At 43.0% G+C, this 14,239-nt stretch overlaps 2 protein-coding genes across 2 annotated transcripts; both read right to left on the bottom strand.

The window, feature by feature from the left end:
* Positions 1 to 3,352: 3,352 nt before the first annotated feature.
* her13 (hairy-related 13) lies at positions 3,353 to 6,681 on the bottom strand. Its single transcript, XM_085130429.1, has 4 exons — positions 6,282 to 6,681; positions 5,925 to 6,011; positions 5,733 to 5,814; positions 3,353 to 5,145 (listed from the first exon to the last, which is right to left on the bottom strand). Exons 1-4 carry the CDS (start codon positions 6,369 to 6,371, stop codon positions 4,691 to 4,693), a joined length of 714 nt encoding a protein of 237 aa, XP_084986555.1. The 5' UTR covers positions 6,372 to 6,681; the 3' UTR covers positions 3,353 to 4,690.
* Positions 6,682 to 10,722: 4,041 nt separating this feature from the next.
* her8.2 (hairy-related 8.2) lies at positions 10,723 to 13,070 on the bottom strand. Its single transcript, XM_085130430.1, has 4 exons — positions 12,218 to 13,070; positions 12,006 to 12,101; positions 11,848 to 11,926; positions 10,723 to 11,427 (listed from the first exon to the last, which is right to left on the bottom strand). Exons 1-4 carry the CDS (start codon positions 12,278 to 12,280, stop codon positions 11,093 to 11,095), a joined length of 573 nt encoding a protein of 190 aa, XP_084986556.1. The 5' UTR covers positions 12,281 to 13,070; the 3' UTR covers positions 10,723 to 11,092.
* Positions 13,071 to 14,239: the final 1,169 nt, after the last annotated feature.

The raw sequence follows: 14,239 nt of genomic DNA, 5'->3' as shown, positions 1-14,239 counted from the left end.
ATCGGCACGTGATGTCGTGTATGGTTATATAAACCTGTCTCATTACCACTGTGAGTCTGTGGTATAAGAATCTGGCACATTTCTGTTTTTTAATTTTGAGGTGAGATGTCTCGTTTGACAATGTTGAACATCCCCATTTCCAAAAACGTTGGGATGTGGCATAACTTTTAAAATGAAAACTTAAAGCATGGACCTGCAAATCCTAGAGACAAATTCAAAATGCTGCATTTTCTTTTCTGAACTATGAAATCTGTCCGTTTTAACATTAAATATGTTGTCTTTGTACTCTTTTATATATATATATCTATATATCTAGAGAGAGAGAGAGTTTAAATGTGTAGCTTTTGTTTTTATTTTGTTTTATGCAGTGTTCGAACATTTTTGGAAAGTGGGATTGTCTAATAAAGCTGCAAAAATAGAACCACTCTGATTTCTGTCTTCTTTTATTATACAGGAAGCTAAACACTAAAGAGGGCATATGGAGTCCAGTTAAATGGCTTTTTGTGTTTGGCATTCACACAAATCACATTTAAATTCTAGAAAAAAATATTGCTTGACTCCTTTTTAATGTTTCCGCAAACACTTGAAACAAACGTGCATCAAAATTCAGTGACTGACTAAAAATCCTTTTTTTTTAATTTTTTTTTTTATTTTAAGTAGAGGGAAGTTAAAACTTTTATCTTTGCATCGTGTTGCCACGCTGACAGCTGAAACAGGCTCCAATGCTCCAGAGGTTGGATAAATATATATATGCACTGTTTTCATCATGACACACTACGATTATTCAAAAATATCTTGAGCCTGTAAAAGTTCATTAATTTGAAGGGGACCTATGTGTTTCCTTATTTCCTGTCATAAACATGCTGTTACGGTGGTGGATGCTCATATTAAGCATGTCCAAAATGTTCAGTAATGAGGTCAGTGTATGTACGAGTAACACCTGTAAATCAAAAGATGAGACTTAAGAGTTTCGATTGCTCTTAACACAAAGGTTTTTTTCTCCTGGCTCTGTATGATGTCAGGGAGAGTGGATACCCTAATACGTTCATCTCAGCTTCAGAGCTCCAACCACTTGCTGTTCAAACCTTTAACTTGCAAAGGGCAGCCAAGGAAACTGGCTTAAATGGAGAGAAGCTGAAATGCATCATTTCAGACAAGCAGGTGAATTTGGGGGGGAAGGGAGGGGGTCTGTAACAATCCTCTATTGGAGCTGGAAATCTGAATAATTAGGTTTGATCGTAGCAGCATAAGGGCTCCAAGTACATTTTGACATTTATTTTAAAAAGCAAATACTTAATGTGATAAATTTGTGTCTTACATGGGACACAGAGGCATCCCCCCCACCGGCTCATAAGAGGCGATTGTTCTCTCAAACAGTCAAAAACAGTTGAGAGTCCTGAGGGTGTTTTTCAGGGTCCCCTGGGGATCTGTTTCAGCACCATATGCTCTCTTCTGCTGTTGAACCTCTCTCACACCAACTGTTGCACTGCACCGACCTTTAACCTCAGAATTCATAAGCATAGTCGCAAACCCACAGCTGATGTATTTGGTCAGATAAGTCTTCCTCATGACTGATCGCCTTCCCTCCCCTCAATGTTGTCGGCCTGTCAGCTGTCATTTTCCGTTAGCAGATTGAGGCAGTGTGCAGGGGTTAACTCTGTCAGCATAAAATCCGACCACACATTCACGATGTGTAATATCTGAATGGTACATGGACTGGTTCTTTTTTTTTCCTACTGTAATTCAGCACTCAAAAGTGCTTTATGCAACTTTCCTCTTACACCCACTCACACCTGTTCATGCAAGAACTTTTTCTTTCTTTTTTTCCCCTGTACAAGTGCTTCCAATATTCACACACATTCATACTCTGATGGATGCATTGGAGAGAAACATGTTGTTAGTATCTTGCCCAAGGACAAAGTCTCATTACTGGAAATATCTGACTAAAAATTTACATTTCCTATGATGCTGTGAGTTTGCATCAGGTACGTTTTGGTTAAATGAAAGCTTTGGGGATTTCTGTGGAGTCTTGTGGTAGACAGGATGGGTGTGTGGGTGTAATTGAATGTGTCTAAGTACCTTTGATAACATCTTAAAGGTGTGTTTGGGTAAGAAGCATACATTTATGGACTTAACTGTCTGAAACCAGATATGACTGGCTAACAGTCCTACATTAGACAGGCACTGGATTTATCATAACATCCCAGGCTTTGAGCTATTGAACATAAGTCACAAGCACAGAAACATTTTCTGTATATTGACTATCTTAAAGCCATTTTTGTGCTAGCTAGCTGATGAAACAGCCCACTCCACATTTTCCTTATTTTAAAAATAATTTGACCTCCCTCATCATGTTTTCGTTGAATCTGTTAGTTCATTCAAAATAATGCTGAGAGGAACAGAAATACCAGACAAAGGGGAGTGAAACTAGCACAAGTGCAGTTGTCTGAGTTTGATTCTAGTGGGATTCATTTGTTTCATTTCAACCTTTAGATCATAACATTGTTAGATCATTTTCCTGTTCCACACCTCCTCTTTCAGAGTTTGGAGGTTTTAGGGTTAGAATGTGTGTGTGTGTGTGTGTGTGTGTGTGTGTGTGTGTGTGTGTGTGTGTGTGCTGACTGAGCCCTGGTGAAGAATCTGAGCATGCACTTGGACCATTTTAGTACCCCCCCCCCCCCCCCCCCCTAAACCTCCACATACTTTGACGCTCCGCTGTCAAACAGTGGCTCAAAGCTTTGATCGGCTCCTCTTCGCATATGTTTCCTCCGACGCTCACACCCAGAGCCTCCAAGCCCCCTCCACCTACTCCACCGGGGGTTGATAATTAGCCCGCCTCCTCCTCCAGTAATCCAGGATCATCAGACAGTGAACAACGTGCTCACCGTGCGGTTCCCCCACCTAGGTTATTAGCTGTAACCTAATGGTTGTGAAATATAACATGTTATTTACTTTTACGAGTAGAAACAGGTGCAAGTATCTTTATGGCTCTGCGTAAGTATACCTATACTATAATCATTCCAGTCGAAAATATCTTTATAGAAGTCTTGTGTTATATTTGTTGCAATTTCTGCTGCCCTTTTGGCCAGACCACTCGTTTAAAAAAAAAAAAGGCGTTTTAATGTCAACGAGACTTTTTAGCTGCATAAATAAAGGATATATAAACATCACTTTGCCAAAAATGGATTTCAGCTTCTGGCTGGTGACAGAAACGTTGATTGTGGCTCAGAATGACTTGTTGTTGGTGTGATGACAGATATGTTTGACAGATTATGCGCCAGTAAGTCATTTATAGCTGTTTAAATTGGGGAAATCTTTTTTTTTTTTTTTTTTTTTTTTGGGGGGGGGGGGGGGGGGGGGCAAATACCGGAAATCACTATCTGGCACAACACCCGGCTCTTACTGCGATTATAGGAGGGATGATGGGAGTTGCCCCTTTGTGAGGACCTCCAACGGTGCGTCTGGGTGACTGGTCCAGACAGGATCTAACACGCATTTGTTAACGCGGTCATTGTGACAGAGGTGAGAGCGAAGACACTTTCGGAGAGGTGCGAGTGCTTTACGCGCGCGCATGCACGCACTGTAAGAATCAACGAAAGTTTAAGCGGAGGACATACTTTTCCTTTTGAATGCACTGGGCTACTTATTCAAGTGTTTGGGTTGCTGTTGCTTTCAGAAACGGTTTGCTTTATCAGTATTTTCAGACACAAACACGTTGACCCAGTTTCTATTCCAAAGCTGGAGTCACGTCAGACAAAGAAGTTTTCAGTTACGTTATTTTATTTAGAAAAATTCAGACATTTTATTCGCAAGACATTTCTAAACACCGTTACAACATAAAATGGTCATCCTTAAAGGAACTACTGGTCCGATAAACTAAAGGAACCTCTGAAATGCAATAGAAATATTTATATTAATTGGGGCATCGCCGACTTCTCAGTTTCTAGAAAGAGCTTTTCTCCTTGTACAAATCCTATTTACACTGAAGTATAGACCAAACAAGAGGGAGAGTCCTGCACTGTTGCCTTTTCTGTGCTTTGTTGGGTGTTGAGAGGGATTGCTTTTTGTTTCTCCAGGTGTAAAGATAAGTCACAAGAGGACTCAAAGCCAGGGTGTTACTACTGAAAAGAACAGGAGGGCTATTTTTCTGAGCCTCCAGCTGAAAGGGTAGCAGAGTGTAGCAGATCCCCCTGATGGCATAAAGGAGAATCCACTTTTAATTTTATATATATATAAATGTCCAAAGTACTCCAGGAATGACTTCTGATGAAATGTTCTCTTACATTTTCTGATTCCAAACATTTCCCAGAATTGGGGGAAATCTCTAAACTTGTATTCAGTAGTGACTGTGAAGAAAATCCATCTGCACGCCGGTATTCAGAATCACTGCAGAGTGATCAGCTGAGGCTTTTGTTGGTGCCTAAATTGGTCTCTTATAGAACAGACTTTAATTATTGGACATCAGTGCCATGAGTTCAGGAGGCCTAAGAAAAAAATCCATGCATGTAGTCAGCCTTCTTAACCGGTCTTACAGGAGGCCAAAACTGGTACAGCCACAAAATCCTCTTGTATTGTAGGGTGGAATTTTCTCTTTCAGTGGGACGCGCTGTGTCACACCATAAAAATGAAAGCCCATAATCCCCCTTTCAACACATCCCAACTGTATTCCATCCAAACTCCCACCACTACTCTACCAAGGTCTCCACATAGACCAGGGGTAGGTCATGGTGGGCATACTGGGAGGCTCCCTGTTCTCCATGCCCTCTGTAGAGCTCTGGTTGTGATCACTGTCAGTCTCATCCAGGTCAGAGCACAAGTCTTCACTGGACATGGAGGAAGGGGCTGGGGAGAGGGCAGAAGATGACCCGCAGGAGAAACTCCGTTCACCAGGAGAAGCGAGAGAAGCGCAGAGCGCCTCGCTGCCTCTGCTGTTGCCCTCAGAAGTGTCCGTGATTAGATCCGTCAGCATGTCCTGGAGATGGTTCTCATTCAGGGGCATGCACTCCAGGAGATGGTTGAGGAGCTCAGCCGCCACCGTCGCATCTATCCCAGGACAGCTGGATACAAACATGTGGACCTCGTGCATGCACTGGATGTAACCAGCTGCAAACCGCTCGTTGGCTTCTCGGTTTAGTGTCTCTGCCTCTGTGAGAGGAGAGACACGACTGCTCAGCATCCAAAGCATTGATAATACAAGACTGAAGAACTCCTACCTTATTGACTGCAGACACGTGACAGCTAAATGTTTCTCCTTCACTACACTACAATTACTTAACAGCTAAAAATGTTACTTTTCAGCCTTTTATGTGATAAAATATCACTTCCTCTTATAAGATAATTGCAAATTGCTCTAGCTCTACATATAAGCATGTTGATACAAACCTCCGATGGTGACCATTCTGTGGAAAAAGTGCTTTTTCTTGTAAAATACTGTATAAGATATTTAGGTGAGAGTTAATGGTATAAAACACACGGAAATTTTAATTTAAAAGACCCAACTGAGCTCTTGTTTGCTCATCACTGTCTATATTTTTAAATCAAGCATTTCCTGACTCTTCACATGCTCTTTTATTAGAGCAGGGTGAAAATGTACGCCTGTCTTGCCATAATAATGAGAGTAATTCTATCAATAATGCAATACTCAAGCATTTTATTATTTGGCACTCTGAGCGCTCCACAAAACAGATCTTTACTCTTTTATAGTTACACGGGCTGGATAAATTTGGGCACACCTTGTTTCCGGTTCTTCAGTATGCCCTCCACCTTTTTCACGGTCAACTCCAGCACCTCTGCGTTCTCCATCTTGGAATGAAACTGAGGAAAGAAACCAGATGAGCACCACCAAGACCACAGTTTACGCCTTCATTGTGGCGCAGAGCAAAAGTGAAACTCCAGTGCAGGAGCTGTGTGCGCTCCGTACTCACGTCTGTGTCTGCCAGCAAAGTCCGCAGCTCCTGCAAACTCTCGTTGATGCGAGCTCGCCTCTTCTTCTCCACCAGAGGTTTCCTCGTCTGCGGGAGCACAGAAAGAAAACACTTCAGTGACATGAGGAAAGATGCACTATTCAAAGTCATAAGCGTCCACCTGTCCGCGGTTAGTGCGCAAAGGCAACCCAGCGTCATTCTTCTCTCACTAAAGCATGTAACTAATTTTGAATCATTGAGGGTTTCCTCTCAAACTAACCATCCCTGTCTCATAACTGTGCACACTCAGCATTAAAGCGGCGTGACAAGTGCGTCACTGCCAAGTGTCTCCGGACAGTGTCTCCACCGGTCCCCCACCTTTCTATCCGCTTTCTGTATCCCGCAGTAGGACTCATCTTCATCTTTCACATCAAGTCCGAGGCCGTTTGGCCGAGCCGAGGGGGCCATGTTGGTTGGATCGCCGTTACTGTGGCTTCTCCCACCGCTGCTCGTACCTCCTCAGTGGTCCTCGAGGGGCAGCTGGCAAACGGAACCGGTTGGAGGCAGAAAAAAAATCGACAAACTCGTAGGCGAGGCGAGGCGCCCTCTGTTTATTGTGTAATCCTAGTCAGACGTGCTGCTGGCGCTGAGTGGCTGTTGTTAGTATTTATAGGGGCTTATTAACATGTGAATAGGGGCTGTGCTGCTCTCGCTGGGGAACAACAGAGCGCACACGGTCGGAGCCAATGAGCGCTTTCCCCCTTTGTCTGCGGTCAGCCCAGGTCTGCGCCCCGAGGAGCTGGACTGGCTTTAATCAGACAATTTGTTGGGTTAGGGGAGCGAACGCTCGTTTTTTTTGTCCCCCTTTCAGTTAGTTTCAGTGAACTGCTCGCACTTATCATTCATCTGCACAAAACGAATCAGCACAGAGACACAAAGTACAGTGTTAGAATAGTGCTGTTTGTTTTTATTTTCGTTTTTGTTTGACTGTTCATATGTTAGAAGAAGCCTCAAATATACGTTTAACTCAAGACAAAAATGAAATTCTTCAGGCTATCAAATATAAACCAGTCAGTTACTTATTCAAACCAGCCCAAGCAAAATGACTGGAGCACGACGCTATTCTACACCACATCGAGGCATTTAAACCCTGCCCCCGTCTCTTTTTTGCCCGACCTCTTTTCCTCTATGCTGGCTTTTGTGTCCGAGCCTCAGCAGATTTACCCGTCTGTTTGGCGGATGTAACGCGATGCCTTCAGTTGGCAGCTGCTGCTGCTGGCGGCCCCTCGGCCAAAACTAAATCAGTTCGGGGAATTAAGGGTCCTTCTCCAAAGAAAGCGACAGGTGTTGGCCTGCGCCTCGTTTGTTCTCCCCGTTGTTGTTGTGACTTCTGATTTGTGCGCAACTGCATTCTCACATTGGCTGCTGTGCAACGTGGACGACTTTTTTCCCCTCTTTTTTATGTGTGTTCAAACACACTGCAATATACACATTTGCACAACTGTGAATAAGTCAAAAGCTGTTCTCATAATACCAATTTTGATGATTTAATTCGCCTGGAATTCGTTGGGGTGCTTTGCTGGTGAGCGTGCATATGGCGCATTGAGAGAACCCTCTGGCCTGGTTATTACATGTTTTGTTTACGTCATTTTTATTCAGATCACCCTCACAGCAGAGCAGAGTGGCTGGGTCAGCGTGCATCTGTGAAAGCTTCCAGGTAAATGCAGGGCTGCGTGTTAAGTTCGTGTTTTACGCGCTGTTTCCATAATTGCGCATCAGCATTTCCGCTAAGACGCGCCACTGAAGCCCCGTGCCCCGAATGAATGAAGCCCTTCAGACCTTTGAAGTGAAGGTTTTTTTTTTTTTTGGCACCTCGCCACCCCCAGATCTCTTGTTCCAGAGAGCTTTAATGGTGTGGACTGTGGAGAGAGCAGCTGTCTCGGCTCGCTTTTGTTGGCGAGCTTCGCCGAGGGACCAGGCGTCCCCCTTTCTGTCTCCCTCTCTCCCTCTCTCTTCAGACCAGCCGCCTGGCTCCATGTGGCGGCCAATCACAGGGACTATAATAGCTGGGGAATGGGACACTCGCACGTTTGCACTTCTCAGAAGCTTATAATGAATTGCATCTTTATTAAAACGTGAATGTATGAGCCATCTCTGACACGTTTGTTTTGCTTCCAGATGGCTATGTACCCCCCCCCCCCCCCCACACACACACACACAAGTCGTTTAGATCCTCATTGGATTTATCTGCTTCTCTTATTGTAATGTAACGAACTCGGAACGAAGCTAATCAAGCTTGGCGACATAGCGTGAAGCATAAATAAGCTTGTCCTCTCATCTCACATACACACTATACAATGCTGGCATAATTTCTAATTACAAATCGTGCTAGCCAGGCAAACCTGCACATAAGTGATAAGTGTTGGTGGGTACTTATCTATATGTCATATCCTCCCAAATCATCAAATCATAAAGAAACAATCATTATGACTGAGTTGTTTTCCACAAACATACAGAGTTCAGGTGTATCTGGATAAAGTCAAATGGAACAAATATGTCGAGCAGCTTCCTCCATCTCAGAATAATCCACAGACCTTCTGCAAAGAGGTTTCATTGGAAGCAGTTCTAATAAAGAAACATTAAAAATGACTCTTTTCACACTTCTTTTATTGCCATGACCTATTAGAAATGTCTTATATGAGGGGGTGGGGGGGATACCTCAGCAGAATTTGAGTTGCATACTGAAATCTGCTTTGCACAATTAGAGGTGAGACAGGAAACGGTTGTGTTATGATTTGGGTGCAGTGACTGTAGTTATAGTCAGTGCAAATATATATATTAGGGTTGAGCAAAAGAAGCTCAACTCTAATATATATTACTCACAAAGTTATTTTAGCTCATGTTAGCTCATGTTGTCTATTGGCATGCTGTGTAAAATGTAAATAAAAATAGCATGCAATGATTTGTGAATCTCATAAACTCACATTTGATTCACAAAATAATCTAAAAATCATATCTAATATTTAAACTGAGAAAATGTACAATTTTAAGAGAAAAAAAAGAAGAAGCTTGTTTTCAATTTGATGCAACATTATGTAGAAATGTTGGGACAGAATCATGTTTACTACTGTGTAGCATCTCTCTTCTTTTAACAACAGTCTGTAAGCATCTGGGAACTGAGGAAAGGCAGCTGTGGGACTTTTGGGAGATGAATATCTCATTCTTGTCTGATAGAAGATTCTAACTGCAGTCCAGGGTCTTATTTGTCATCATTTTTTCCCTTTTATCATGCTTCAAATGTCTGCTCATCACCTGGACTTGCTGTTGTAATAAGTGCAGTTGCGGTTTAGTGTTCTCTTGCTGAAAAATGAAAACGCCTACCAGGAAAAAGAGGGTAGCTGGATGAGAGCATGTGTTGCTCTAAAATCTGTATATAACTTTTAGCATTGATGGTGCCTTTTGAGATGTGCAAGTTTGTCATCCCCCTAATGCACTTCCATACCATCAGAGATTTTGAATTGAAAACTGATAATAAGCTGGATGGTCCGTCTCCTCTTTAGTCCAGATGACACAAGAATTTGAGATTTTTATTTGTTTGATCACAGAACAGTTTTCTACTTTACCTCGATGGATTTTAGATAAACCTTGGCTCAGAGAAGATGGCAGAGTTTTCTGATCATGATCAGGAATGGCTTCTCTTTTGCACGATAGAGCTTTAACTTGAATTTGTGGATGGCACTGTGAATTGTACTCATAGACAGTAATTCCTGGAAGTTTTCTTAGGCCCTTGCACTTGTTTCCGTGATTTAATGCTATGCTTTATGAGGGCCTGAAGATCCAGTATTGATTTTGGGCCTTGTCTAATGCGTACATTTCTACACATTCTCTTCATGACATGATGTAGATGTAGATCATTACATATTTGAAATTTTATATTCAAGAACTCTGAAATTTCCCCCCGATATGCAGAGGCAGTTTTTACAGATTGGTGAAACTCTGCCTCTCAAAGATGCTCTTTTTCTACCCAGTCATGTTACTGACCCACTAACCTAATGATTTCACATGTTTTTCCAGCTCTTTAGTGTTAGTGCCACTTACTTTTCTTTTTTACTTTATCCTTTTTTTAAGATGTATGATGTATATGTAAGTCATAAAGTTCAAAACAAGTTAATATTTGTCGATAAAATTTCTCTGTTTAAGCATTTGATGTATTTTCTAAGCTCTATTGTGAATAAGATTAGGGGGCAGATCACTGCATTCTATTTTTATTTACATTTTATACAGCATGCCAGATTTTATGATATCCGGTTTGTAGATTTGTTGATCCCAGTGTGTTCATGTTAGACATATTAGCTTACTGGGACAGTGGAAATGAAAGTCCAGACTCATCTTCTATGTTATTTTTGACATCTGTTCTCACCCCTTTATGAAAAGTCCAAATATTAGCTGCTTCTCTGTTCTGTTTAATCAGCTAAACTACAACTGAGCATAAGGATATGAGTCTATGTAGTACTTAAGTGTTTTCTTTCTGACTCTGACACGTTTCCATTAGGCAGTTGAGTTTAGCACTAATTTGACTTGTTTCATGTCCATTACATGACAATAGTCCATCCATGAATCCATTTTCCTAGTTTATCGCATCCAGGGCCACAAGAGGGCTGGAACCTGTCACAGTCGAATGCTGTGTAATCCCTAAAAATCTTCATCCATATTACTGTAACATCATATTACAATAAACACTTGTAGGCCTCTTAGACCTTAAAGTACTCCTGTCAAGATCCAACAGAAAAGAGCACCTGCAAAGATCATACAATCTGAGTGAGTGCAAAATAAGTTTTATTATTAATAATTTTTAGGTTAATAGTACAGCAAAGGAGGAATCTATGCAAAGGCCAAGCAGGTGGTCTAAGAAGCAAAGTCATGCCTTATAATAACAATAAATAAAGCTGTTAATACAATAAATAGACGAAAGATTAATAAGAGCCTTCTATAATGCAGGCTACAAGAGGTCAACTTCTGAAGGGAAGTACTGAGAAAAGGTCTGTATAGAATCATTATAGCACACCTACAATAATAATCACTGGAACAAAAACCGCCCCACATGTTTGTCTTCTGAGCAGCATATCTATAAGATACATAACAGAGGATGGTCTAACGGAATGGACAACCAAGATCATCAATCCAGCAGTTCACCAGGGCCTCCACATCTCAAGCGTCCCCAGGTGGGAACTGTGGAGTGCTGGCCTTTCCTGAGGTCCAGCCTCTCTCTGGAACTGCTCTACTCTGAGGGGGGACCCTGGGACGGCTTGGGTGGCTGGAAGAGCAGCATCGAGTCTGGGTGTGGGCAGGGTGAGGGGGCGCTCATCGGTGGACCTAGGCAGAGACTTGAGGAGGTGGTTGAGCAGACGGGAGCCCAGAGTTTTGTCCATCCAATCACAGGTCAGGAGCATGTTGTGAACCTCGTGCATGCACTGGATGTAGCCCGTGCTGTATCTCTGCTGGGCCTCGAGGCCTAACGTGGGGTCTGAATGAAGAGAGAAAAAGATACACGTGTCACAGCGAACCCTGGTGGTAACAGGAAACAGCACAACCAGCATAACCGGTTGGCTACAATGACATTTCCATCCATGGCTCAGCACCTCAGACAGCCATCATTTTCTAATTTTTCCACGTTCGCCCATCCAGCAGCTCCACATACCACACTGCTCTAACCACCACCCAGTGAAAACGTTGTCAGACCTCCAACATATGCCATGATATGTGCTGATGCTGCCCCCTGCTGCCTAATGCCAAATAGGTCAGTGGATTTTCATTCTCACGCGTTATCGGTTTATTACGCCTAACCAAATTAAAAAAACGGAGATATAAATCTCTTTTATTACGATGAATAACAGCAGTAACAAAGCTCGTAATATCGTAATCAATCAAGTGCCCGGCTCCTTACCGTTAACTTTGTTGTTCTGGATGTTCTGCAGATGTTTCACCGTCATCTCCAAAATATCCGCTTTCTCCAGTTTGGATTGCTGTCGAGAGAGGAGAAACCTCAGTTATTATTGAGCCCTCGCTGTTTGCTCAGAGGAGACACGTGAGGACAATACTCACGTCCAGCCTGAACGCTCCGATCACGGTTTCTTTGAGCTGATCCAAACAGTTGTTTATCCTCTCCCGCCGCTTTCTCTCAATGAGCGGCTTTCTGAGCTGTAAAAAAGTAACCAAATCAGGTAAGAGCAGCAAAAACAAGATGGAGAGGCACCATGCTGGATTCGTTTAAAAAAATTGGTCAAAAAGAAACCCGTCTTCAGTATGTCCAGTACCTTTCTTTCCTCCTTTGCGCTAGGATGTTTCCCCAGGTTGTGCGCCATGGATGAAGCAGTCATGTTTTAACCTGTGGTGTGTGATGGTGTGTGTATGTGTATATGTGTGTGTTTGTGTGCGCGCTTTTTTGTCCCTTCTCCTCTGAATCTCAGTTCGTCTCTAGGGTACTCGGCGCGGCGCGACCCTCTTATTTATAGGGCGCAATTAGCATGTGAATGCGCCAACTCTTTGGCTGCGGGATTTTCCCACACACGGGGTCCCATCAGTCAAGACTGACAGGTCACTGGCTCCATTGAATAACTGAGAGACCCGGCCTAGAAAAAAAAAAAAAAGCTCACAAGCGACAGATGTCCAGCCTGAAACCATTGCGCTACACCCCCCTTCCCACCCTCTTCACCCGACAACAACACCAAAAAAACTGCAGTTTCCTCTTCTCCCAGGCATGAACAAGAGTGTGCAATTACCGTGCTTTACTCCCGGGACCCCCACGTCTATTCTATTCAAGGGCAACATTACACCTGCAAAAAAAGACCAAACCTATTTCCTCAGAGCTCACGGGACGAAACAAAAAGGCTGACAAATCACCTGAGAATATATTTCTGTCACCTGTTATAGTTCATAATCATATCCTTTAAAACGTCTGAATTACTTTAACAGAAGCTGGTTGCACTGGGAGAGGCTGTACCTTTGTGGAAGCGCAGAAGAGGGGGGGGGGCACGCTGTGTATTTAGCCTGCTTTGATCACATTCGGTGTTTTTTAAATGTGAGACATCTGCTGTTAACTGTTTACGAGCAGATGTCAGATTGACCAGATACCCCCTCCCCCTTCAACCCTCTCTCGCTCCCTCCCCGTCCTCCTACCTTTTGGGTCCCCTAAAGTGGGAGCCCTTGTTCCAGAGCCACGCGACTGCCAGGCGAATGCCGGGTCGTGGGAATCGAGGTCGGACAAAGAGCGCTATTCACCCAAACTTAATCAGCATGAAGTGAGTAATAACCTTCACACAGGGCCCGACCAGAGGAGGACGAGGAGGACGCTCGGCCTTTGGCAAGTGACCAGTAGATAGCCGGTGACGAGGCCAGGTGTAACACATGGCAACCAATCCAAATACATCATAACCTCAGAGAAGCGTTAAGTAGGCGTCTGTATTTTTTAAAGGGAGTGGGTTTTTGAAGCCACTGTGGGGCTGTTGTCGCACTACTATAACAAAAGTGTTTGTAATAGAGTTTTGATTTTACTGATCCATCTTTTTCCAGTGTTCAGTGGCAGATAGTGGCAAAAACAAAGGCAAAATAAGCCCCGAAACAGCTCATGAGCTACCGAGAGAGACAAGTCAGAGTATCTTAGAAACTGCTGATCTACTGGGATTTCCTCGTACATCCATCTCTACGGTTTGCAGAGAATAAAGGAAGTTTTCTGAAAAAAGAAAACTTTCAGTGAGTTGCAGTTCTCTCTGAGAAAATTATTTTTTGGTGCCAGAGGCCAGAGGAAAATGGCCAGATAGCTTTGAGTAGTACCGAGGCAACAATAATTCCAATAACCAGTTGTTTAAAAAATTATGTGAAAGTGAATCTCTGAGATCTCAATCCACTAGTGCACCTCTGGGTTGTGGTGGATTGGAAACTCTGCAGATTTAAAGCAGTTCTGAAGTCTGACCCTGCCCCAGCATGGTCAGCGAGTGTAATGTCAGTACTACTGAATTCTGAATTCTAATGGAATCAATAACACAGAGGATCTGAATTGTTACAGTATAACAGACTGCACAAATACACCAGGTATGTTACCTGTATGCAAGGGCTTGACATGCAGGACTGCCAATCCCATCAGTGTTCGCTTTGGTGAGTGGGTATCTCAAAACATCTGGGTGATGTAGTTGCAATTGACTTTACTCAGTTAACTGTTTACGGGTTAAGATCAAATCTGATGATGATGAACATTTGATGAAATGATGAAACAAGCTTTCATTTTTCGTTAGAAGTTTGCCAGCAAAAGCAGATGATGCTTTATGAGGGGGCGATATTTG

The sequence above is a fragment of the Neolamprologus multifasciatus genome, chromosome 14 (genome assembly GCF_963576455.1).
Source record: "Neolamprologus multifasciatus chromosome 14, fNeoMul1.2, whole genome shotgun sequence".
Classification (NCBI taxonomy): Eukaryota; Metazoa; Chordata; class Actinopteri; order Cichliformes; family Cichlidae; genus Neolamprologus; species Neolamprologus multifasciatus.
This window is presented reverse-complemented; position numbering and strand designations above follow the sequence as displayed.

Bases quoted from the DNA above. Each gene is read 5' to 3' on its own strand.
- her8.2 (XM_085130430.1), bottom strand. From the start codon at position 12,280: ATGACTGCTTCATCCATGGCGCACAACCTGGGGAAACATCCTAGCGCA. The intron at 12,102-12,217 runs GTACTGGACATA...ACTTTTTTACAG, and splicing joins GCGCAAAGGAGGAAAGAAAG to CTCAGAAAGCCGCTCATTGA. The intron at 11,428-11,847 runs GTAAGGAGCCGG...CTCTTCATTCAG, and splicing joins CCAGAACAACAAAGTTAACG to ACCCCACGTTAGGCCTCGAG.
- her13 (XM_085130429.1), bottom strand. From the start codon at position 6,371: ATGGCCCCCTCGGCTCGGCCAAACGGCCTCGGACTTGATGTGAAAGAT. The intron at 6,012-6,281 runs GTGGGGGACCGG...GTGCTCCCGCAG, and splicing joins TACAGAAAGCGGATAGAAAG to ACGAGGAAACCTCTGGTGGA. The intron at 5,815-5,924 runs GTGAGTACGGAG...TTCTTTCCTCAG, and splicing joins CTTTGCTGGCAGACACAGAC to TTTCATTCCAAGATGGAGAA.